At 39.9% G+C, this 25,049-nt stretch overlaps 2 protein-coding genes across 2 annotated transcripts; one reads left to right on the top strand and one right to left on the bottom strand.

Annotated features, from left to right (window-relative positions):
* Nucleotides 1-1,312: 1,312 nt before the first annotated feature.
* LOC134212044 (rab GDP dissociation inhibitor alpha) lies at nt 1,313-24,594 on the bottom strand. Its single transcript, XM_062689547.1, has 3 exons — nt 23,929-24,594; nt 2,077-2,552; nt 1,313-2,013 (listed from the first exon to the last, which is right to left on the bottom strand). Exons 1-3 carry the CDS (start codon nt 24,320-24,322, stop codon nt 1,552-1,554), a joined length of 1,332 nt encoding a protein of 443 aa, XP_062545531.1. The 5' UTR covers nt 24,323-24,594; the 3' UTR covers nt 1,313-1,551.
* On the top strand, nt 21,076-22,063 carry LOC134215865 (uncharacterized). Its single transcript, XM_062694961.1, has 2 exons — nt 21,076-22,014; nt 22,059-22,063. Exons 1-2 carry the CDS (start codon nt 21,195-21,197, stop codon nt 22,061-22,063), a joined length of 825 nt encoding a protein of 274 aa, XP_062550945.1. The 5' UTR covers nt 21,076-21,194.
* Nucleotides 24,595-25,049: the final 455 nt, after the last annotated feature.

The raw sequence follows: 25,049 nt of genomic DNA, 5'->3' as shown, positions 1-25,049 counted from the left end.
GCTACCTTTCAAATTTGGACAGCTTCTACTAAAGAGGGAATTCACTGTTTGGATTGGGATTTCTATGCATAGGGCAATTCTTTCGCAGAATACGGATGAGTAAGGCGAAAAAACGCATCCATCGACTCGTTATTTTTGTTTGGTTGTGTTGTTGTCACGATTAGATTTATTTATTTATTCTCAAAAACATATTCTAATAAATCTTGTAATATAGTACAAAGCAGGCAGCAGAAGGATACGAGAGATATTTTCCTAAATACACACGAATTACATTTTCGCTTTGCCTTGTACCTTAATTGCCCAATCAACATCGCTAGATTTGTTTTTTGGGTTCAATTTTTCCAGTAGGTCTTTTTCTTTTCTTAATCATAATAGTTTACTACCTTTTTTCAGTTGGATATACTTGGATAATTTGATTATTCTATTTTTCTGCATTTTTTTTTTTTTGCACACTGCGTTCGAGCGTTTGCCTTGCCCCTTCCATAATACAATCATTCAGTTGTGATCATGCTTTCACGAATGGATCTAATGTGAATAATCTTTCATGCATTTAATTCTTAATCCTTGTTAACAGCAGAGCTGTTTACTTATCGAAATTCCAGCGATTGCAGCGCTTTTTTAATGTTTCGTGAAAAACATGAACCAGATAGGACGCGATAGTCGTTTATTTTCATCGGTCACTGTTGAATGTTTGGAGAACCCATGAGGTACATAAGCCGTTCCATATGAGGTCGTTTCAACACGAACCCTCGAATAGGGTTGTTTTATAAAAAATTGCTAGTCAGTTATTTAAAGAGATCCAATCCTGCTAGTGACAAGTAAGACCGGCAGTTTGATTTGAAATTGTAAAATTTACTTATCATTTTTATCGACATAATGACGATGGATCCATATTCAAATGATTTAAATGAGTTATAGTTTATAATCCAAATGGTTCGGTATTCATTGGTCTGTCGCGTATACGCCAAGTTGTTGCCAATGAACTTCAATTAAAAATGTATTACGGATATTGATAATTGCATGCAGAACACCTTATGCAAAACGGCTCTATGCCTTATGAGGTACCCTTCAGCAGTGCGATGATAATCTAGTGAAAGCAAAACCGAAGCGCCGGAGCATTCAAATGATGGGAAGAATCGATTCAAAAGCCCTCGCTCTTTCTCGCATAGTCCTGAGAAATACTTCGATGTTCACATTTCCGCGTTTTGTCTTCTTTACTTGGTTTAGTGTACTTAATGCTGATGATTTGATCCATCTTTCGTTTCACTCTTTTTTCTTTAGTTTCGGAAAATACCTTACAATAGAGCTTGGGTTCTGTCTGTTTTACACAATTATATTGTTATAAAGTAAATCCTTGATATACTAAAATAGCAGTAAATATTAATAATGTATCAGATGCAGATTTTTTCCCATTATATATTAATCGTAATTAATATTCTTCTGAGAGAAGCTGATTTCCTCTGTCACTAGGGGAAGAGGGCGCCACCTACAGGCATAACTATATTCTTCATACCACACATCCGCTGTTCACTTCCTCCCCACCAGGACAACTTACTGCTCCTCATCGCCCAGCTCTTGCTTAATTTTGGAGAAATCAAAGTCCTCACCGGTGCCGCGTTTGAAGATGTTAAGCACGTCCAAGCAGGTCGTCTCGAAGTGCGTTGTGGCGTCGTACGATTCCGAGATAAACACCTGCGTCTCCAGTCCCAGGTCGGTCGGTTCGTAATAGTCCGAGACGCAGACGAACTTTTGTGCAATCGTTCCCAGCAAATCCAGGCCGGGCTTGATCTCTGCTTCCGGATTGTCGGTCTCCACCGTGGTCGACACCATGCCAATGAACCAACCCTTGGCCGAGACCTGATGTGTGGAGCTGATCAGCGACACGTAAATGTCCGATTTGCGGCCGACCTGCTTCTGCGGAATGATAATTTGCGTCGAAAGGGCATCCTTCGTGTTGGCAATCGGATGATCCAGTAGACAGATGCAACGGATTACCTTGCCCTTGATGCGTACCTATAAAAGCAAGGAAATATTAATCAACACAGATCCTAAAAAAAAATACCCGCAATCTCTCACCTTATCCGGCACATAGGTGGGATCACAATAGACTTGTTTACACTTGGCCACTTCCTTGTCGGAGCGTACGCCGACGACTTTTCCGCTGGCATCGTACACGATTTCATCGATCGGTTTGTCCAGCATGTAGGTACCGCCATAGATGGCGGACAAACGGGCAAAGCCCTGTGGCAGCTCACCCAAGCCGTACATCGGATACAGATACGGCGATTTTCCGTAACGTGCCAACGAGTCCGAGTACAGTTTGATGCGGTTGATCGTCATGACGGCCTGATTAACCAGGTAATCATCGTCGCGGTACAGCGCCAGCGCGTGACCCACAAAGTCTTGAGTATTCTTGTCCAAACCGAAGTGGTCGTACAGATCCTGCATGCTCTTGCTCGTCGGGTCGAAGTCTTTCCATGTTTTGGGGTCCTCCTGGATGAAATCCTGCACGTAGATCAAGAAGTTGCGGAAGCGGCGTTTCTCGAACATGCCTGGAAAGATGGAGAGGCACGATGAAGCATATTATTGGCCGTCAAAGGATCAAATAGACTGGATTTTTTTAATTGTAAATAAAGTTTGCTCAGGGTGTCGAAACAAATCTGAAATGAAATTCCCTGGCTTTACATTCCAGTGCGAGTCTTATCACTAATCCGTACGCATTTTTATTCCTCTGATGTGAAGGATTGGGGTAAAAAATCAGCGGATTTTCACCGAATAAAAGTGGCGACGAGTATTTTTGCGTGTGAGGGTAGTTTTTAACGTCAAGAAAAACCTTACTCAACAATTCGTCACCCGTGCAGAAAAGGAGAAAGTGAAGTGGCTGACGATGAAAACGGGAAAAATGGTGTTGATCCCACGGTCACGGGATTGTTTAATCCATAGCACCAATTAAATCAGCCGATCAACTCCCATGAGTGACACATGAGTGAGTTGAGTGATTAATTTCGTGCCGGGGCCCATCAGCTTTAGCAACAAATTTTACTCCCCTGTTGTTACTTACTCACCAGCAGCAGGAGCCGTTCATTCCAACAACAGCTCCAAAATTTAACACCCCACCAACCGCTAGCCTTGATTAGTACTTGAAATGTTGTCGAAATGTCTTGGACGACATGTTTCGTGTACGGCTGGCAAAACTGCTTCGAATGGAATTATGCTACGGTATCATCAAAGGCCTGGTGCAGAGGTTTCTACTCATTCAGAGTCCCGCCAGTAAAACCTTCAGCTTGAGCTGAGCTTGATTGACTGCTCGTAGTTGCTACTCCATTATGACCAGACCAGCTGTTCTTTTTAACAGGGAACCAACAGATGTTTGCTTGGGACTAGCACACATCTTCAATGTACAAGTACTGGTGATCTCATTTGTTAGGTCATACTGGCGCCTGCCACGTCAGAATGCAAGTCAATGTAGGGAAGGGGGAGGAAAATGATGATGCAATCACTCCCCACTGCAAGCCGAATATACCTCTGCACTTGCCACTAGTTCATGCGGAATTTGTTGGAATTTTCTGGGTTAGGTTGGAGAGGCAGAGGTCCGTCTTGGTTAACGAGCTACCAATGTGATAGATAGGAGAAGGTAACTGGTGGAATTTCTAATTGGATGTAGGAAACGAGCTCTATTAGTTCATTTCCAATTCTAGCAGATTACTGTTAGAATACTCAAGTTGAAGGTACAGGAATAGTAATGGAAACGGTATGGAAGTCCATTTCCAGTTCTAGCGATTGCTAGAACATGAGAAATAAAGAGAAAGATTCAAAGTAGGAGAATGGAACGGACCTGGGATTGAACCCACGACCTCCTGCGTATGAGGCAGAAGCAGTAGCCATATGACTACCAAGCCCGCTTTCAGAGTCCCGCCAGTAAACCTTCATAAAAAAAACTACGTCATCCAATAGCGAAGACATAACTATATCCGGTGGATGCTTCATTTGGTTGTCTTTCGCGTGAATCGCATATCTGTCCCATCTTTGCTGGGTTTCCTATTCATATGGGACAAATATGCGATTCACGGCAGTTTAGTTTTCAAAAATACTGCCTTTTGCAACATTGCTTCCCAAGAGGGGAAATCGACGATTTACTCTCACGCCTCTTTAAATATGTTTCTTCTATTGTTAACATTAAGTTACTTCTGTGCTGATAATGGATACCTGTTCCATGAACAGTAGGGTGTCCCAAAATTGACCAAGTCTGGGATTTGGGGCCTGTCCTTCAAATGAAAGCTTAGGGTAAAACAAAAGAAAAATTGTTCTACGACAACTCTGGGAAATGAAGTTTAGGGTGGCCCCGACGTGTTTTATGAAAAAAGTGCATTTTTATAGGTAACATCGAAAATACCGGTATATCGGAAAGAAATTCGATGAACCCATCCATTTTATATTTTTACATTTAACTTAGGGTCTATACTATATGGTAAAACTTTGATACCGCATGTTTTAGGTCTATATATTTTTCACTGATGCTTTAAATGCCCAAAATGATGAATTTTTCTAAATATTTTTATTAATGCATCCAAAACGGGTATCCATCATAATGCTTTCAGAAACTAGATATACATAGAAAGATGGGAATTTTATAACGAATATTTTGCTAAAATAGCAACCTTTCTATCTCTATCCTTTTAAAGTTATTCACGATTTACTGCAGCTTGGAAAAAGACTTGAAATTCTCGGATCATAATACCTGGATCATGTTTAAGTAAAAACGCCTACTTTTCGATACCAACCAAATGAGCGCTTTAATAACCAATATAGTATTCATATGAGTTGCATAAAATTGATTTTAATACTTATTTGAGTGTTATAATGGAAACCCAACGATGGACCAGCAGTAACATGACTGACTACAAATTGTTCAGTTAGTCTGGGTGAGTGCTCAAATAGATTGATGAATATGGTTTCAAAACTAGCCATAGGTAGGTTCAGTTTTCGTGTCATGGTTTGTCGAGCTGTGCAATGTTTCTCGATAACATGGAAATTAGTTGTTTTGTGACCATCTTGATTTTTTTGCAAGAACGATCATGTGAAGCAAATCCAACTAGATCATTTTGATATCGATTTTTCATATTTTACGCCATATTGAAGCTCATTTTACCCCATTGCAAAAAATAGTGTGTGCAACTAATTGCAAAACTCGATTTTATCAACACTCGTAGTATTTATCTCATTCGGCAAGCCTCGTTGGATAAACGTACAACCATGCTGATTAAATCATCTTTTTGCAACTAGTTACACAAATTACTGTTATCATTATTATTTTATAATGCATATTGAAATATTTGGTATCTACCATCTACGGAATCGCTTGAAATAAGAACAATCTACTCTAATTACGAACTATTTTGCCTACCAATACTGAATACAATGATAAATTGATTGCATCGATAAATCGGGACCAAAATGATCCAGCCGGATTAACTTCACATGATCGTGCTGGTTAAAAAATCAAGTTGGTCAGAAAACAATTAATTTCCATGTTATCGAGAAACATTGCACAGCTCACCAAACCATGAAACGATAGCTGAACCTACCTATGGGTAGTTTTGAAACCATATTCATCAATCTATTTGAGCACTCACCAGACTAACTGAACAATTTGTAGTCAGTCATGTCATCAGCTGCTGGTCCATCGTTGGGTTTCCATTATAACACTCAAACAAGTATTAAAAACAATTTTATGCAACTCATATGAATGCTATATTGGTTATTAAAGCACTCATTTGGTTGGTATGGAAAAGTAGGCATTTCATTACTTAAACATGATCCAGGTATTATGATCCGAAATTTCAAAAGTCTTTTTCCAAGCTGCAGTAAATCGTAATAACTTTTAAACGGATAGAGATAGGAGGTTGCTATTTTTAGTAAAATATTCATTATAAAATTCCCCACCTTTTTATGTATATCTAGTATCGAAAGCATTATGATGGATACCCGTTTTGGATGCATTAATAAAAAATATTAAGAAAAATTCATCATTTTGGGCATTTAAAGCATCAGTGAAAATATATAGAGCTAAAACATGCGGTATCAAAGTTTTACCATAAAGTATAGATCCTAAGTTAAATGTAAAAATATAAAATGGATGGGTTTCATCGAATTTCTTTCCGATATACCGGTATTTTCGATGTTACCTATAAAAATGCACTTTTTTCATAAAACGCGTCGGGGCCACCTAAACGTCATTTCCAGAGTTGTCGTAGAACAATTTTTCTTTTGTTATACCCTAAGCTTTCATTTGAAGGTTGAGCCCCCAAAATCCCAGACTTGGTCCAATTTTGGGACACCCTAATGAACAGGTAGAACGTATTGAATGGAGACTTCGGTGCCTCTCAAAGGGAAGCTTCAGAGCCTTTTGGAAAACTGCTTTGGAGCCACTTAAAAGGAGGCTTCTGAGCGCATCAAAGCCTCTTCTGAGCCTCTTAAAAGGAGGCTAGCAAACCTTTTTGAAGGAGCCATACGAGGATCTTGAATGGAGGCTTCCGTGTCTCTTGAGAGGAGACTTCAGAGTTTCTTGGGAGGCGGCTTTCTATGCTCTCGTAAGGAGGCTTACGAACATTTTCTTGAAAGTCCAAGCTTGAAGCATCTCAGGGTGTCTACTCATCTGCAAAAACAAAATTCCCTGATTTTTCCAGGTGTTTTACATTATTATTTATTTACTCAAACAAGTTAATACTAGCATTAGCATTAGCATTGAGCAATTCGCACAAATTCGTAGGTGGTACAAGCCAAGACTATTGCAGGGCTGGTAGCGACCAATGCCGCTCAAAATAGTGACTTTAGTGACCAAAGCTGACGAAAAAAGGGACCAAATAGTGACTTTCAGTTGCAGAATAAGTGACCAAATAGTGACTTTCAGTTTCAGTTGCAATTTTGATGAGATAAAATTTAGCGTTTTTGGGTCGAGGGAGAATTTTTTTTTCGTAATTTGTGGCGGATCTTTTACAAACCACTCTCTCATAACGAACTCAAAAGAGAAGCAAATATCGTGCACGCTAACTTTTGCCCTCTCATTTTATCCCAAGGAAATTTTACTCAAAACTACGAGTAGTCCTGCGAGCAAATCAAATGTTTGCGCCACTGGAAGAGAGCGAAACATGGTCATCTATCACTCATAAGACCTGTTTTTCTTTCCCGAAAAATGATTTCTAGGCAAAAATCTGCTTGAATGAACATTCACTTCTCGTGAGAATGTGTGATATTACGATCACTGGATTAGCTGAACACCTACTTAAGACAAATGCAGATTTGTTATAGGTGCCACGAAAGTTTTTGGAATTTTTGGTGCGAAAGGAACATCAGTACGGATCGTTTTGGTAGAAAACGAAAATTATAAAAATTCAGTTACAACGAACCTGGGATTGAACGCTCAACCTCCTGCTTATAATGCAGGACCGTCGGGCTCGTCTTCAAATTCAAAAGTTATCAAAATATAACGAATCTAACAAAATCTAAAAAAAAATCACTATTGGAATCTTTTACATTTATACTATTTCAAATGTATAAATTATCATAACAATATATTTTGAAAAATTCCAAAATATTGAGCGAAGTGGATGTTGGGAGGGAAAAACAACTTCTATTTTCTCATGTTCTTACAGCAAAATTACTTTGGGGATCCCTTACATATTTAATGTATCGCCTTTTAATTCGATTGCAGTACAATCATAGATGCAAATATCATTATTTCGATTTTACAAAAATACTACGTACTGAGAATCATAACTTCGTTAATAACTCAACAGTTACAACCGTGATTGTTGCGTCTGGTGCAAGATACAATCATTCTTTATCACATCAAACCATTAAATCTTCGGCAAACTACCGCAATTCGCGACAATGATAAAAAGAACACATTGACGAAGAGCGATGGATTAATGCAGTGACGCCCCTATGATTCAAAGCACGAGCTTTGTGATTTTTGTTCTAACAAAATTGATAAGCATGTTTGTTTTAGGTATGCACTAAATAATAAACCTTCAACTATTGGTTTCCCTGAAGCACCAGGAAGAATATCTAAAATTGAAAAGATTAATCTGAACCGCCAATAGTGCAATTGGTAGGGGAGACTGGGCAGACTTGATCTACTTCTCTCATTTTCGATGTATCTTAGGTGTACAGTAAAACACTGTGATTATGCGAATGTTTACATTTTATCCGGTCAAATTTCACCACCGCACAAACCGAAACAATTTTCAAAAAAATTTACGCCTCATTGTGACATTTTTTTTCGCTGATGAGGCAAACTGTTTGCTGCTGCCTGCTGCTGCGTGAGAGTCGAGCCGTCGGTGCGGTCAGCATTTGCATGAGATTTCTTGTTTCTGTTCGTGCGCAGCGCAAACAGAACATAATCGAGTCAAATTGACTGTGGCGCAAAGCCTAGAAAGAATGCTAGCCGTTGGTACTAATTCATCAGTTCTAGCCTCTAAAATGAGCAAGGAGTAATAAAATAATCTTTTACCACCAAAAACGGTCATACGTCGTGAAATGAGCGTACAGAAACATTAATTTTTAGTAAAAGGCGAAAGATTTATTCGACATTTGAAGAGAGACCAGAGTGCAGAAACATTAATTGTGGGGAGAGAAAATAATAAAATCACGTGCTGACTGTCATCTGCTTGGTCGTGGCTGCTGCTGCGGCTGCCGTGGTTTTGTTTTTCTTTGATTGCGTGGCAGAACGAATGATAAAAAGAAATGTCAACCGTTCCCGTCCCTGGCTTAGCGTATGCAATCTTCAAAAATTCCCTTTATATAATATCTATATCCTTTCCCGTCAAAAATTGCATCTCGTTTTATTGTCTCAATCGATTCTTTAGCTTATTTAAGGTCAACTTTCTCTATCTTTCAACTCTCTCTCAAGCGTCTAACTATTTTAAAAATCGAAAACAAAAGTTGAAAAAATGCTGCACGAGTGAACCAGTCTGAAAAATTCATTCGTTCAAAATCAGGCGGATGTTAGCCCAATCTTTAAAAACAACACTTTTTTAATATTTTGTTTTGAATTCTAAAAATACTTAGAGGCGTCAAAAAATATAATAATAATAAAAAATAATTCTTTAGGAAAGTTGACTTTAAATAAAATAAAGAACCGATTGAGCAAATAAAAAATGTTGAGGGGAAAGGTGAATTAGCTACTGGTGAAATGCCAATGACAGCAGCGAGTAAAATGGCTGGCGATGTTTCAGAGCGATCATTTTTCCAATTTCCGTAATTTCCGCCACGAACGAAGCATCATCCGACTTATACATAAAGCTTCATTCAAAAATAGTCAATAGTTTCAAAATAGTTGAAAATAGTGACTTTTTGCGAGAAAAAGTGACTTTAGTGACTTGAGGTCGAAAAAAGAGACTTTTTAGTGACTTGCCCGAAAAAAGTGACCAAGTCACTAAAAAGTGACCCGCTACCAGGCCTGCTATTGTATGAGAGTAGCATCACTTTCATCCGTTACCACAGATATTGATTTGGGACTAATCACTATCTCTTAGATGGAAGCAATGCACCCTCCAATAGTCGAGATCTGTCCTGGCCACGTCCTTGCGAATGCTGAGGAGGGGAAGGATGATTAGTTGGACACCTACTTAAGAAAGATGCAGAGAACTCTACGACCTCTCATAGGTGCCACGGGAGGTTTTGGAATTGTGTGGAAGGTTATAACAGTAGGAATCGTTTTGGTAGAACGTGAAACAGAAAGAACTAAGATAGAAATACAAAGTAGGAAAGGGACGAGCCTGGAATTGAACCCACGATCTCCTGCTTATAAGGCAGAAGCGGTAGCCACTAGACCACTGAGCTCGTCTCCACTCAAACAAGTTAATAACGCGAAAAAAAAAAAAAATAAAAAAAAAAGCCTCACAAAACCAATGTTGTAGATTACTTAAGAAATTCTTCCAGGAATTTCTTCGCAAGTTCACCCAAAAATTACTTTAGCCATTCAATCCAAAATTCCTTCAGGAATCGCGTAGAAAATTCCTCCAGGATTCCTTTGGAAATTTCTCCATAGATTCCATCTGAAAATCCTCCGAAAATGATTACAGAAATCCCTTCAATGAGGGAACTTCAAGAATTGTATCAGAATTTTCCTTAGAACTTCCTCCAGGATTTCATTTGAAAATTTCTTTGCAAAAACTTTAGAAAACATCTGAAAGAATGGTTCCGGAAATTGCTTTAGAGATGCATTTGGCGATTACTCTACGATTTTTAAATTCCTTCTTTGGAAATTTGGTTAATAATTCTTTGAATTTTTGAATTTTATGTCAGCATTTTTTTTAAAAGAAACTTAAGAAATCCTCTTAAGGAATTGTTCCGGAAATTTCTTCAGAACTTCTTGCAAAGACTCCTTTAGGAAATGTATTGATGCAAAAATATGAGATTGCTGGGTCCATGACGTTAGGCATAAGGACGTTAGGCGTAATACTACCTTTTTATGTCGTGGGCTGGTTTTTGGGCATTTTATTCTCAACATCCTTTATGCCTAACGTCCTTATACCTGACACGGGGTATACCCGAGATTACTATTGTTGCCCTTGATCGCGTGACCAACATCTAGTTTGTTTAGACCTAGCAGCCAAGGTACCGGTACTATAAGTGTCAAACGGTCAATTTATAGCCTATTCAGATAACGCCATTTATGATCATAAATATCATGATAAACAACAACCTAATGCCATGCCCATACATTCAATTTCCTTTCTCCACTTTAACACGATATGTATTACGATAAATAATCTAATCGTAATCTGAGTAGGTTATTAAGCTTATTGAAGCATATTTTGGCAGAATAATTTAAATGGTTACCGCACCACAAGCGTTCTATTACTTATGGCTTTACTGTAAAAACTTTCGGAAAATGCTTCGGGTATTCTTTTGAAATTCCTTGGGATTTTTTAGGAACTCATGCAGAAGTATCTTGAGGAAATCTTTAGAAAACACCTGGATGAGTTTTTCTGTATATTTTGCTTTTAAGAATTCTTTGAAAATTCGTCGAGAATACTTTAGAAACTCCTTTGAAAAATCTATTCGGGATTTCTTCGGCTATTCTTTCAAGAATTCTTTTAGCAAAAATTCTTCACAAATCAATTACATTTTTTTTTCTCCGGATATTTCCTGGAAAACTGATCCCGAAATTCCTTCGGAAGTTCCTCCAGGAATTGCTTTGAAAAATCCTAACTAATTTGTTTTTTTTTATTCATGTGTTTATTTGTTAGGCACTCTGTGTTACTTAACCGCTACTGTACCGAGAACTACTGTGGTTTTCTGCTGTACAGAATCCACACAGAATCTATTTTTAGATTTCCATTACTCTTTATTGTATTCATTACTAGTCCATCTCATCGTGAGTCCATTGTGTCCGTTTCTCCATGTCGTGTATCCAATGATCGTTGCGTTGTTCGGTTGCCATTTTATCCGGGTAACATTGGAGGAATGCCTCCGAGAAGAACAAGTTGTCAGCCGTCATCAGGCAGTCGGAACGGTAAGGCGCGTATCCCAAAACGCCACCGTATGGGCTGCGAATCTGGCGACTGACGAGGGTTTGGTGGAGGGGCTGGGAATCGAACCCATGACCATCCGTTTGTAAGGCGAACGTGTAGCCAACTACGCTACGGCACCCCCAACTAATTCAGTATTTTTTAATATATTCCTAAAGAATTTCCGAGGGAATACTCAAAAGAATTTACAAAGCAATCCCTAATTGACTTCCCGAATAAATTCCTAGATTTCACCAAGAATAGCTTCGGAAATTCTCAAGGAATTCTTTTGAAGATGGCAAAACGTTCACTACATTTTTAATAGAATTGATTGGTATATTCATTCAAATATTTGTAAGATTTTTTTCATCTTTTGAGAGAATTTGATCACCGGGTATTGAAATTTCCCTGATTATGTCAGGAATTCCCTGATAATTCCAGGTTTTTCCAGGTGGTAGACACCCTCTTGAAGGAAAACTTCTGAGCCTCTCGAAGAGACTCGTCATTTGCCTTCGTCATTGAAAATGGCTTCTAGGGTTCTGGTTATTTTGCTATTTAGAGTGCAAGTGTTCAATTGCTTTCTAAAAAGCAAAAAGTCTCAATTTCATGTTGCACCATTTTGCACCTGTAGAAAAATGAAGGATGAAAGCCATGCTACAAAAATCTCAACAATTCTCATTCCGTAACAGGGCATGAGAGTGTGCAATATCTGCTTTATTTATGTGCTTATTACCACTTTCAACTCGGTGATTTAAGGTGAAGGTGGGTTGAGTACCAAAACAAAGCTTTGAAAGTTTTGGTACAATAAAAACTGTCATATACTGTAATAGTAATGGTGTCGTATTTATAAAAAAAAACAAAGTATTAGAAGGGTGGTTCAAAAAACGACCCCGCTCCACCACGCTCACTCGATTTGAACAAAAACTGGTTGAGCACAAGCCGGTTCAAGTTTGTATGAAAACTTGTATGGGAAATCAAACCTTTCATTACACTGGCTACAGTGCCTCCCATCCAAACGCTGGCGAAAAGAGAACCCACATAGCTGAAATCAACATTCCAGAGACTTCACTGAACGAAAACCGCACCGCAGAAAAGATTCATTGATTACGTAACGCAAAAACTGGTATTTTATACCCCACTCACCCCCATGTCAAACTTTTTGTATGAAGTATCTGCTCCTGGTGCGATAGATATCGCCCAATGACGGAGTGCCACAATCAGAATAATGTTAAATTCAACCTCGCCATATCAACTGTCATACAAACCTGAAACGACCTGTGCACGATAAGCCATTATTTAAACCAGCCCAAACACGGATACAAATTTCATCCATTTGCTTCAAAAATATACATGTTTATTTCCAAAATGGTAATATGTTTGAATCAAACATATTTATTTTTAAAACCAAATTAAATCGCTGTTTGTTTTATACATTGACTAGTGGGCAGCCCCTCGCTCGCTCCTGCAAAAGTAAACAAACACTCGAGTTCGGATCGGATTTGATCGGAAGCAGCAGAGGAGTAGAAGCAAGAGTAGAGGCAGATGTTTTCTTTTTTAATGATAAGGATGTTTTTCAGGTACAGAAAGATAAGTAAATGAAATATGAACGTTTGGAATTGTGAAATCTGGTAGTCAAATGCTACCAGAATATGAAAATTGGTAGAATTGATATCAAAATATTATGAGTGGTCGAACCAAAACAATAATATCCATGTTTGCTTCAAACATTTAGCTGGTTGAAACAACTTGAAACGCACATTTGAATCAAAAAAAAGTTTTCGTTCGCTTCTAATGCAACAATATGTTTGATCCAAACATATTTATTTTTGATGCCAGAACAAACTGAATTTATGTTTGGATTTACCTAGAAACAAACATCTTAACGTAGTTTTTTCTGCGTAAACCATCGAACGACACCCAAAATATGAAACATAATCGACTGTGCCTGGCGGAGCAAAATAATTTTTGAACCACCCTAATTATTAGTTTGCTGCTGCCGGTGCCGGTGTTTACATTCGCTCCGCGATCAGTTTTTAATCGTTTTTTTTTCGGGCAAAAATAGCAGTTTATATTAAGTTTTAGGTTTAAACAAGTGACTGATTTCGAAAAGTGATTATGTGAAAAACAAGTGAAGTCATGTGCGGAGAAGTGAGTAAAAATTTGATTTTTTCAATGCCCTTTGAGAAGAAGTGAAATGCAGTGATAAACCAGGCCGGTGACACGACGCCACACAGAGAAAAAAATAATTGTGTTTTTAAGAAGTTTGTACTTTGAAATTGAAAGTCGATCAAATTTGGTACTTTTGAATAGTAAAATATTTAAATTGAGAATAAAGTATTTATTTTCAGTAAGAAATTTATGATCGAAAATTGTGATCTTGAAAGCTGAAACTTTTCAAATGAAAGTACGAAAGATTTTATACAACCTTTTTGTTTTCATTTAATTTGGCAACACTTGTTTTAAAAACAAGTTTTCTGGCAACTGACTGAACTTTTTTGTTTATTTTTTTTTGTACAGTCCAAGTATTTGCTGGCCCTCCAGACTGTGACAAAGCAAGCGAGTTTCTAACGCCCCAGGTTGTTCTGATGGCGGACATAAACTCGCCAAAGTAAAACTTCCCGGTAGACGGAGTAAAGCCGTAATTGGTGGATGAGGCCCCAAAGGTCGGTACGGTCATACGGAAGTGGTAAAAGCCATAGTGATCACAAACACTACTGTTTGGCCCTGTCGGCTACGCAGGGGCGAGCACTTGAATGTGACACAGATGATAAGGAATCTTCTGATTTCGAACATTAAGGAAGAATTCGATCCAGCGGAGAGCTGGTGATCAACTTGGCATCCGCATTTCACCATTTTGAAGCCGCAATTTGAAGGAGCATTTTCAGGGGAGTTCAAAGGATAGCGTCCCTTTTTGCAAATACTGATAATTTTTCCGTTCTTACAGAACTACCCGGTCTCAAAGACGATCCCATTTAGCGAGTATCGCATTTAAGTGTCCATGGTTGAGCGGACCAGCTGGTCTAAGGTGCTATAGCTTCAGCATGGTGCTGGGATTCTGCGAACTCAGCGGTCTTGTCAGAAAAACTAGCGGAGATGGTAGATGTGAATTTATAGACATTTTGGAAATGGACGAGGAGGCAGATGAACCGAATCTTATTGATACCGGAGGATCGAGTCTCCGAACCATCAGAAAAGGAGATCGATTTGCTCTATTCTAAAATAATATCATTTTCAGCATCGCATCGCATCTACTTTTTCATGTGTATATGTGTATAATTTACCTTAATATAAAAATAAAAAGATTTTTCAATGTAAACAAAATATTTCTTGATTCCCAATGGGAAATTTAGCCAAATGAAAAACATTAAATTTGAGAAACAGATTGTGAATTTGACAATAAATCAAGCAAAATAAATTGTTAATTTAACAGTATAATGAATTTTTACGGCAACAGTAAAACTTTTAATTTGACAAGCGTGTTATTCAATTTGAAAAGAAATAGTTTTTATTGAAATAAGAATCTTTGCATTGGTAATTTTAACAACTGTTTACTTTCTACTGAAAATCACTAACGAATATTCTTAAAATTACCAATGGTTTTCTTACATTTACCAACGATTTTTTTTTGTGTGCATGTTTTCGCAGCCAACATCTCAGTGTAAAATTCATGATAGTATGTGTTTTGTTTACAAACATCACATTTGATTCTTATTAGGATACAGAACTGTCAGTGGGATACGGTCGCGCAATGTTGGCTGCAAAACAAACCTATTGTGTGAGATAGGGATGCCACCGGGCTGTGATAAACCCACCAAATCGCGAACGGCTATAAATTGGCACGAAACTGCTGATTTATGATATAATTCGAGCCGAAATACAAAGGACTCTGTGGAGAAACATGTTCATTATCACGGGAAGTGAATAAATATGCTGTGAACAGGTTAGTAATTTGAATATTAAACATTTGTTCGAAGCTGTTTAATGCATTCGAATGTTGGTGGGAGAGGAGTGCGGGAGGTGTGGGGTTGACCCGTGGAAGGTCCGGTGCCATATTGACTGCCATCGTGGTACTCTTCCAACTATGTCCTTAATGGAACATAATTAATTTATCGGCTAGTCAATGTTCTTTGCATAAATGTATTAGACTAATTTAAAAATTTTAATTTTACAACAAAGCACAACATCCTGTTATAACTGCTTTTCTTGCGAAATTGATCAAAGAGCCCACGATACTTTCATTTGGAGACAGAAAAAGGCGCTTTGCTCTCTGCCTCTGCCTGCCGCCTGTTTCCGAGCTTCGAAATGAAATTTATCGAAACCGTATGGAGTGAACCCTACCATCTACGTCGCTGTTATCACGTTCATCGTGGCCTGCCTAACGCAAGCCAAAGTCGCTTGCTGATTATAAAATAATCCTGATCGGAACAATGGGCCGATGAGGCCGATTACCTTGGCTTGATCCTAGACAACAGAACAAGTTTATTTTCAAGCAACAAGTTGATAAAACAGTGACAAATTATTTATCTAGTTGCTTATTTTTGCTAAAATGCGTGCTCACTGCTGAAAAAACACACAAATATTAAACAATTCAAATTCCTTTTTTTATTGCTTAAGCTAAGCATAAATATATAAGCTATGAAAAGAAATCCAGGCACAGTAGCATTTTACGTTGAAAAACAAAATGCATAAGCATTAAAAAAAGATAACACTTTTAACGAAACATCAATATTCTCGCTCTATAAATAGATGTAGTCACCTGTTCATCCAGCTGGAAATACAAGCAATAAATCGTGCCTAAATGTTCTATCGCATTTTCGGGCACTCCTCAGTACTGCATCATCAACGTTCCTAAGTTGAAATGGTTCCACATGCGTTCATTCATAAAATCGCGAGGAGAAGCAGAAAGTTGATGATTACAATGCAAGAAGCATACACCCCCAAATGACCGTACCCTCCACATGCTGACATCACACCACCACAAAGGAAGAAAAACTCAGCTGATTCAAGGCAGCAGTTGTGTGTACCGCACACATCAGTCAGAGCAAAAATAATAAAAAAAAAGAGTGTGTCATTAAACTCTATAAAGCAACAGTCTGTAGGTTACAGAAAATATGGGCAGACACATTTCTCCGAATGACCACCGGCAGCACAATCATGCGAACGATCGATAATCGGATGTTGTAACACTAGCGAGTGCTTGCCAGAGGCCTTCCGTTTTCTTCACCTGGGCGTTTCCTTCATGTTTTTATAGCTTATTATGTGACAATTCGTGGTTCCAGTCCTCATGAAGAAGGTACGGCAGCACCATCAGCAGCAGATTACGAACTGGTAACGTAGGTGCACCAACCAACTAACTGCCATTGCCTTACTTCGCGACAATTAACAATACTCATTGGAGTGGAAAACAATGCGAAAAGATAATGCAGTTTTTGTTTTACTTTGAGCTACCGTCCTCAGTTCAGTCACGTAACATTCGCATATAAGATGAAAGGGTGGACGAGTGGAAGACCCAAACATCGGCAAAAATAACTCGCACAAAGAGATAATATTTTCTTATTGACCTTACACCCCCGCTGGTACATTGCCGCCTCGCAGCTTAGTGCTCATTAAGCACTTCCACAGTTATTAGCTGCGAGGTTTCTTAGCCATATGAAATGCACGTGCGTTCAACAATAGGCGAAAAAATTAGCCGTTCAACATTTGTCGAATTACTCTACTGCCGTCATACGCATATTTGTCGCATATTTGCTGGGATTTCCTATGTACATGAGACAATTATGCATAGAACGGCAGTCTAGTAGATGCACAAAACAAAATATGTTTTTAAAATTCGATGATAATGGGAAATTTACAGCTTTAATAGCTTAGCCAATCAGAGTTGTAAATTTTCGGCAGCACTGGATGAAGGTGATGTTTTTTTATATCATGTTTTTATTTTCTTCCTGCTTTGAAATCAACCTCACATTCCCGGAGAGGCAGAAAAGTAAACAACAGAACTCACATCACCCACTGCGCCGCGAAGATGAAATTTACCACAGCAAAATGTACACATTCACCCAGCAAATTGAAAAAATTCACCACGCGTTTAAATGGGCCACTCACAGTCATACGGTACGGCGCGAACTGAGCAGCCTGTCAGAGCGACTTGTGAGTGGCTGAATGCGAAATTGAACTGTCGGTGTTGGAAGTGATTTTTCGGCTGCACCCAGTCGCACTCACCACGGTGGCGATGAAGGCGACTGCAGATTATACTGAGATCCATGTTTTTCACTGCATTGAACCTGAACCTGTAGGAAACCCTGTAGCCAATAGATATATTTGCAAACAAAAATGAATTTATTTTATTTATTACCAGACTAAGGAGCAAGCCAGAGTAAACGCGACGCGCGATGCGACGCGACAGTGCAATTTGACAGCCTGATGATAATGATTGTTACTCTTTTACGTGAGTCGCGTCGCATCGCTCGTCGCGTTTACTCTGGCGGGCACCTAAGGCCGGAGTGGCCTGTGCAAAACATAAAAGTCTTCTTAATTCAGCACGGTCCATGGCTGCACGCAACCACGCATTCTGTGCATTCCACAAATCGTTCTCCACCTGATCGAACCACCTTGCTCGCTGTGCACCTCGCCTTGTTATTCCCGTCGGATCGTTGTCGAGAACCATTTTCGCAGGATTACTGTCCGACATTCTGGCTACCTGCACGGCCCACCACAGTCTTCCTATTTTCGCGATGTGAACGATGGATGGTTCTCCCAACAGCTGATGCAACTCGTGGTTCATTCGCCTCCTCCACGTACCGTCCGCCATCTGCACCCCACCATAGATGGTACCCAGCACTTTTCTTTGGAAAACTCCCAGTGCGCATAGGTCCTCCACGAGCATCGTCCAGGTCTCGTGTCCGTAGAGGCGAACTCTAATCGATCGGATCGTTTTGCGGAGTCCAAAGTACGTACGATTTCCTGACATGATGCGTCCCCAAATTTCTCCGCTGGTATCGTTATCGGAGGAGCTCCAGAACACGAATTCTTCAAACACCTCGATTTCGCCAGCAATACAAACTCATGGTTGGCGGCTTGCGTTGTCCTCTCTTGAGCCTCTTCCTATCATGTACTTCGTCTTCGACGTGTTGATGACTAGTACAATCCGTTTAGCTTCGCTTTTCAGTCTGATGTAGGCTTCCTCCATCCTCTCAAAGTTACGTGCCATGATATCAATGTCATCGGCGAAACCAAATAATTGGACGGACATCGTGAAAATCGTACCACTGTCAATCCCTGCCCTTCGTAATACTCCCTCCAAAGCGATGTTGAATAGCAGACACGGAAGACCATCACCTTGCCGAAATTCTCTACGCGTTTCTAAGGGACTCGAGAATGCCCCTGGAACTCGAACTACGCACATCACCCGATACATCATCGCCTTGGTCAACCGTATCAGCGATCAAATTAAAAAAAAAATCGAAGATGACCAAAATTCACCCGCGATCTTACTTTTAAATAATCAAGTGATGAAAACTCGCTAGCGATTAAGAATCGTTTGAAAATCGTATCTCTTTCATCCGAAAAAATCGAGTTTTGTCTGTTCCGCGCCCGTTTGTGTCGAGCCTTGCCGTTCCCCCCGTTTTGCCTTTCTCGTACAACAAAGTTGTACCGAAACGCTATCATTTCACTCCGAATACGAGCTTTTTATAGAAGCCTCGGAGACCTATAGTGTTATATACCAAACGACTCAGCTCGAAGAGCTGTACAAATGTCCGTCTGTCCGTGTGTATGTATGTGTGTATGTGTGTGCTCAAAATCTAAGAAAAACATTAGACAACTTTTCATATAGTAATCCTTAATCGATTTTCTCTCAACAAGCATCATTCGACTGGCGGCAAAGCCTAGTTGATCACAATTGAATTTTATATAGATCGACTGTTGCGTTTGAAAGTTATAAAGAAAATGGTACATCCAACCATATTAACCCCATATAAGGTTGGTGTCTTGGCTAAATGCGAGAAAGGCAGTATCACCACTCGGTGAATTAAGTTGAGTTTTTTTTTCAAATATCCTCCTTCGACTTCTTCTTCTTCATGCGACCTTTAATCGTCAATCGAGTCATATTATCTTCTATGTCGTTCGTAATGGTTGTTTTAAAGGCGGCTTATTGAGCCTGCGCAAACCTCCTGTCTTGTCGGAGCGGAGGGTCGTCGTGTCAGGTCTGTTTAGCGTCCCACCTATGACCTAACACCAGGACTTGGGCTTGTGCGCTTTGAGCGGCACACGGTCGCTTTGGCAGAGCCTACTTGCGGATACATGCAGCTTTTTATAGAAGTTTAACAGAGCCCACTGTCCAACCCCACCACATCCTAGGCAGGCACCGCAGATGGCCTGGGGAGGGACCGTCAAGCCCTTGGATATAGTTCCTGCTGCCCAAAAGGCAGACGTGTTTTCGGTAAAACGAGTAGGGGAACCCGGGGCAAAAAGGACACCGGGGCAAGAAGGACACCCTTTGATTTCCCTGTAAAACAGGACAATATAGCATGGTCAATGACTTCTGAACCTTCTTCGCAGTCTTATATTGTAATATTCATCATATTTTGTATTGAATGTTCAAAATTTTGCAAAAAAAATTGCTGAAGCAATTTTTGTTTCTTGGATCTAGGTAAAAATTATAATAATGACATCACAGAAAATAAGGATTTCCGAACGGCATTTTACATTTAGCTAGAGTTAATCGAAGTAGGAACCAAGTTTACAATAATTACAAATATTTCTAACACAACACTACTGTTTGTGGTGTCTTTTTTTGCGAAAATATGCATTTCAATGTACTGTTGACGATCCGGGGCAAAAAGGACACCTCTGCCAGGGGCAAAAGGGTCACTCTATGAATCGCACTTTGGATTGAACATAACCTTGAACACAATTGTCAAACTGTTGTTATTGTTACGATTTTAAAGTGATTGGTCGATAATGGTTCGTAAGTATAAGCGAATTTCGACGCGGAAACAATGGTCATCCGCCAGCATGACCGCGGCCATAAAAGCGGTAACCGAACTCGGAATTCCGGTGAAGCGAGCGGCTACCCAGCACGGTGTTCCTCGTCGAACGCTGATCAACTATTTGAAACATCCGGATCGACAGATTGATACTTGCGACTTGGGTCGCTTTCATCCAGTGTTTAATCCGCAGCAGGAGGACGAGCTCGTTCAGCATATACTAACATGGAACAACGACTTTTTGGACTGACAACTCGCGACTTCAGAAGCTTGGCGTTCCAGCTCGCGGTGAAGAACAAAATTAAACATCCTTTCAACCGAGTCCCAATTGGCCGGTGAAGATTGGTTACATGGTTTCCGTCAACGCCACCCTGAACTATGTCTATGTATTCCTGAGGCAGCATCCGCGGCCCGCGCTGCAGGATTCAACCGAGTGGCGGTATCGAATTTTTTCGCTATTCTTCAGGCTGTCAAGGAAGCTAAAGATTTCCCAGCAAGCCGAACGTACAATGTTGATGAAACATCAGCTGTGACCGTAAGTAAACGGAAGTTGTTGCAATTTAAATTGACCTTATCACAAACATTTTTATAGGTGCAAACCAAAAAATCAAAAGTGCTGGCGCTGAAAGGAAGACGACAGGTGGGCTGCCTGACTTCCGCTGAGAGAGGTGTCTTGACCACAGCTTGTGTATGTATGTCAGCAACGGGGTACTACATACCTCCTATGCTCATATTCCCGCGAGCACGCCTCACGGAGTCCCTGAAGACTGGTGCCCCGCCGGAAACTCTATTCAGTTGCAACGGTAGTGGTTGGATGACAATGACCGATTTCAATACGTGGTTCGATCACTTTTTGGAACACAGCCGGCCGACTGCTGCAGCTCCAGTGTTGCTGATTCTAGATGGGCACGTCACGCATACCAAAAACATAGCCTTCCTCGAAAAAGCCCAGCAAAACCACGTGACGGTGGTTAGTTTGCCTCCTCATTGCAGCCATCGTATGCAGCCCCTCGATGTGAGTTTCATGGCTCCCCTCAAATCGAGCTTTTCGAAAGCAATCGAAGCTTTCCTCAGGCGGAATCCGGGAAAGGTTGTCACAGTCAATGATGTGAGTGCCTTGTTCGGAGAAGCCTACTTGAAGACCGCAACAGCTTCTGTGGCACAGAGTGGATTCAAAGCTACAGGAATTGTACCCTTTAATCAGTTCATTTTCACTGCGGCCACTGTCACTCCTGAAGATATCCTTCCGTTACCAAAGGTAACCGTCAAGAAGCTTCGTAAGAAGTCAAGGCGTGAAAAGGCAACAGAATTGACTTCAAGCCCCTACCGGCGAAGTCTCAAAGGATTTCGTGCTTCGAATGACATAAAACAACTTCAGAAGTCGAAACGCAGATCTAGAGTTACTCCGAAACATTCGCGAAAGTCAAAAGTTGGTGAGCAAACCTCATTACAAGATACACTGTGCGACAACTGTGGAATGGTTTTCAGTTCGTCTGAAGACGGGACATGTTGGAGTAAGTGTGGACAATGTGGTCTGTGGTTTCATACATGCACACAGAATAAGTGTCCGTCGTGTTTGATTTAAACTTGTATTATTCATTTTACTGTTTTGTATGTATTTTCATGAAATAAAATCCTATAACATTGTTAAGTTCATAAGAACGTGTATTATTATCTACATACTTTATTTGAATAAAAAGCATACGCTAGGTATATTTGATAAACTACTTGATTACATCTTTTTTCGATGTGTGTCCTTTTTGCCCCGGCAGGGTGGCCTTCTTGCCCCGCTCATTGTTTTTCAATAAGAAAAACATCGAAAATAGATGTTTATATTTCGTTCATTTTTTTCATTTGATTCATATCGGTTTTGATTTAGTTTTGAAGATAGCAATCTACATTACATTTTGCGTACGATAAACGTCTGATTTAGTGGTGTTTAAACCATGTAATCATTGAAAATGCTTAAGGTGACCTTCTTGCCCCGGGTTCCCCTAGACCGCGATTTATGTTTTAGCTGAAATTTTGTAGATTTCAAAAGTTTTAAAGTTGGAGGAACTGCTTGTTTAGTTTCATTGTAGGTCATTTTGTGACCATTTATGAACCTTGAGTTCGGCCCTGGTGAAAGTTTCAAGATGGTCGATTTCAATCGAAAATGGCATTCTTCGAAATCCTGCTGTGTTTCCATGAAGTTTGAACAGCCTCATGCTCAGTTTTATTGTAATTTGTGTAATTATTTGAACTCTTTGAGCTCCTGATATGTTGTCATGAAGTTTGAGCGCTCGCGCTTAGTTGTATTGTATTTGATTGCATTTCCGTGGCTCTACCCGTTTTGACCTCTAAATCCGGCTCAATTAAAAAAATCAGGTCAATTCCAATTAAAAAGTGTAATAATTAAAAAAAAAAATCTTGTTTTGTAAAGTTTTTGCAGCCGCACGCCCATGCCCACATGCTTGATTCATTGTAATTGATTTTGTTGCCCATACCACCCCATACTCTATAATTGTGATCCCTGAATCCGGCCCTGATTTCAATCAATTCTGTCCCTGTCCTATGTAAATAGTGAAGGCGTGTTAACTTTGACAGATCCTACAGCACAGCCTAAGATAATTTAAAAATACTTGTAACAAATTGTAGACAAAATTTAATTAAAATCTGATTCATGTACGATACGAACAAAGTTCTGAAGTACCATACAAATGCGAACATCTAAAAATTATAGTTACATAGTTCCATAGTTAAGAGACTAGGTTACATAGTTTTTTTTATGAATACATTCACTAGATAAGTGCAAATGTTTTCTTCATGATACACACATACAGTATTGACCCGATATTTGTCACTCCCCGATTTTGTCTATCCGCGATTTCATCACGTTTTCGACCCAATTTCATCACAATAAAAAAAATGAAAAGTTTAGTAATTTATTATGAATCATTTCTGAATACCTGTCCAATACGGATTCTGTTTTGCCTTTTGCCTTTTCAAGTCATAAACTGATTCATATTTCTGAAACAAATTAAATGATGAACATTTTTTTCCGTTTTTGTCTCTTTTTTTAATTCGGCAGGGGGGTGATAAAATCGGGATATTACTGTATTGAATGTTTTATCCCCAATTGATTAAATGAGAAAATAAATGATTAATACATTTTTTTTTTCAAATGTTTCACTGTCAGTGAATCATCTTTTTCTTTGTGAAAAATTTCAAGCGTGCACAGAGACCGTCGTCCGACTGAGCCGCTCAGAGTAGAAGCAAACGACGGACGGACGGACGGCACAACTGAACGATGATGAATACAGCGAACAACAGCACAAGAGAAAAATCGCCCCATCGGACGACCGACTCTGATATAATTGCGATTGCGAAGTTTCTCGGAGGTAGTTTTATGGACGAAAAGATGACAGATCATGTTTTTCCGCACTTACCCATCAAATCGGATGCAAGGGCCTCCTTCTGGTCGACGGGAACTTTCGCAATCTTGCCCCCCTTGTAGACGTAGCTGCCCTCGACCGACTTGAACTCCAGATAGCGGGTCACGCCCGTGTGGATCAGCAGCTTAACGAGCAGCCCATTGGCCATAAGAAATTTCGGAATCAAATCGACGTTCCAGTCGCGACCGCGACCGTACTTTCCCTCCGGCAGCTGTACCCCAAATCGGGAGAACAGATCCTCCAGAGGGGTAATTGAGGCCGATTCGCCACCGTAGTACTTATTCCGGTCGATATGCAGCACTTTCTTTCCCGACACCGACAACATTCCGCTGAGGATGCACTCCTTCAGTCCAGTGCCGAGGACAATGGCGTCATACTCCTCATCCATGGTGCTGGGGGTTTTCTGCTTTTCACACCAAGAAACCGAAACTAATCCAATCAAACGGGTTGCACCACTTCCGGAACCGTTGTCGCGTAACTTTTCGACTTTTGCACTTGCTCGACGAAAAGGTGAAAAAGATATTGGATTTTTTCACTCCTTTTTTATTCCACGAATGCAGCAATTTCACCAGCAGAATGAACGAAAATTCAACTTCCTATCACTTGGCCGACGAGAAAATATTTGACACACCAGCTCAGCAGCCAGCCCGAGAGAAAACTGGAAAATGGATAAAAAAGGGAAAAAGAATGATGTGTGAGTTTTTCAAGCGTTTGCATCTGACATGACAGATTTGTCAAAAAAGAGAATACCAGGGGTGATGCGAGACTGGTGGACGCAAACGCTTGCCTTTGACATCATTATAGGCCTTTTCATGTGACACTGTCGAGACTGCATTTGTTTACAACCGCTGAACAGGCCTGCAATCCCGAAGCTGTCACTTTCATAGAAGGAATATCAATTGACGATAAAATCATTGATAAAATCAGCTGTTTTTAAACGTCTTGTGAAAAGGCCCATAGAAGTGTGCGTGATTCCGCAGACATTCCTCTCAAAGTGTTTGTAATAGTTTTGCTTTTACAAACACTTTTATTTTATACATCCTAAACAGTGACATTAGTGTTGGTGATTCTGGCTTTGGAGAAGTCAATTGTCTATCCGGAACAGATAGAGTTAG

Source organism: Armigeres subalbatus, chromosome 2 (genome assembly GCF_024139115.2).
Source record: "Armigeres subalbatus isolate Guangzhou_Male chromosome 2, GZ_Asu_2, whole genome shotgun sequence".
NCBI classification, from domain to species: Eukaryota; Metazoa; Arthropoda; class Insecta; order Diptera; family Culicidae; genus Armigeres; species Armigeres subalbatus.
This window is presented reverse-complemented; position numbering and strand designations above follow the sequence as displayed.